This window comes from Puntigrus tetrazona, unplaced genomic scaffold (genome assembly GCF_018831695.1).
Source record: "Puntigrus tetrazona isolate hp1 unplaced genomic scaffold, ASM1883169v1 S000000024, whole genome shotgun sequence".
Lineage (NCBI taxonomy): Eukaryota > Metazoa > Chordata > Actinopteri > Cypriniformes > Cyprinidae > Puntigrus > Puntigrus tetrazona.
Window position 1 is genome coordinate 1 of NW_025047704.1, and position 1,157 is coordinate 1,157.

The window sequence follows — 1,157 nt, forward strand, 5'->3', positions numbered from 1 at the left end:
TATATATATATAGATAGATAGATAGATAGATAATTATTCTTTAACAATTAAATAAAAATAATGCATTACTTAATATAAGACTGTAAAAATAAAATTAAAATAAATCCATTTTAATTAAAAAACTATGAAGAAAATAACATTTTTAATAATTAATTGCAAACAAGAACAAATAAATAACAGCAATTAAATAATTAGAAATAGAATACATTTTAAAATACATTAAAAAAGTACATTTAAAAAAAATATATATGTGTGTGTGTGTGTGTGTGTGTGTGTGTGTGTTCTCCTGGAGAGAGAGACTGAGCTCCATTACAAAAGTGTTTCACACTAAAACACAAACCGTTAAACATGGTCTTGCCAGATCTTTACGTGAGGATGCCCCCCGTAGAAGCGTTCCTGATCAGTCGGCCGGTTTATTCAAAGTGATTACCACCTCCAGCTAACCGGCGTTTAACCAGCGCTCCACGGCACAGGCCCTGCGTCCGTCTCATCAGTATGCTGAAGAAACACCAGGCTCTCAACGACTACGGCAGGAAAATCTTATTTCACTTGTGTTTCTCGAACAGCAAGCATCCAATTTAGCGGCGGGCCGGAGCCAAATGACTCTCGCGCATCAATCTGAAGAGAAGCGGGAGGCTTTGAGCTCGTCTTCACCTGAAACACGGACTCCTCTCGCCGCCGTGAATACAGACTACACGCCTGGTGATATAACAGACGCATTTAGCCGCTTGAAGTCGATGTGAGCGACCGTTCTGTGTCTCGAACGCCGGCTGGTCACGTGCTTGAAAGGTCACCGCTAAACTTACCGTATGTCTTCGTCTGTGACGGTGAAGGCCTTGCAGAGCGGCTGGGACGTGTTCAGCCAGATGGCCGGGTTCTTCTCGGCCGCCGACGACGTCTGACCGGTGATGGGCGCCGAGCTCATGTGAAGGGCGCTGGCGATGGCCGACAGGAGCGTCTCGTCCGACGAGTCCGGCCCGATACCTGCTCCACAGGACACACGTTAGCCAGCGGTCACTAGCACCGCTCACACCTGACCCCGCCACTTACTCTGGAGACCTCGGGGCAGGTCCATCGTCCGGAGCGCCTCGTCCGACACGTCCGATGACCGCAGACCCTTCAGACGCTTCTCCCAGAACAGCTGAGAGAAACACGGC

The 1,157-nt window shown here is 47.2% G+C and overlaps 1 protein-coding gene across 1 annotated transcript; it reads right to left on the bottom strand.

Annotated features, from left to right (window-relative positions):
• Positions 1-259: 259 nt before the first annotated feature.
• LOC122332377 (methyl-CpG-binding domain protein 2-like) lies at positions 260-1,153 on the bottom strand (the record flags this gene model as incomplete). The annotated part of the gene is made up of 2 exons (XM_043229681.1): positions 260-984; positions 1,051-1,153. Coding segments are annotated over 2 exons (285 nt in total), but the record flags the coding sequence as incomplete, so codon positions are not given.
• Between the last annotated feature and the right edge of the window lie 4 nt (positions 1,154-1,157).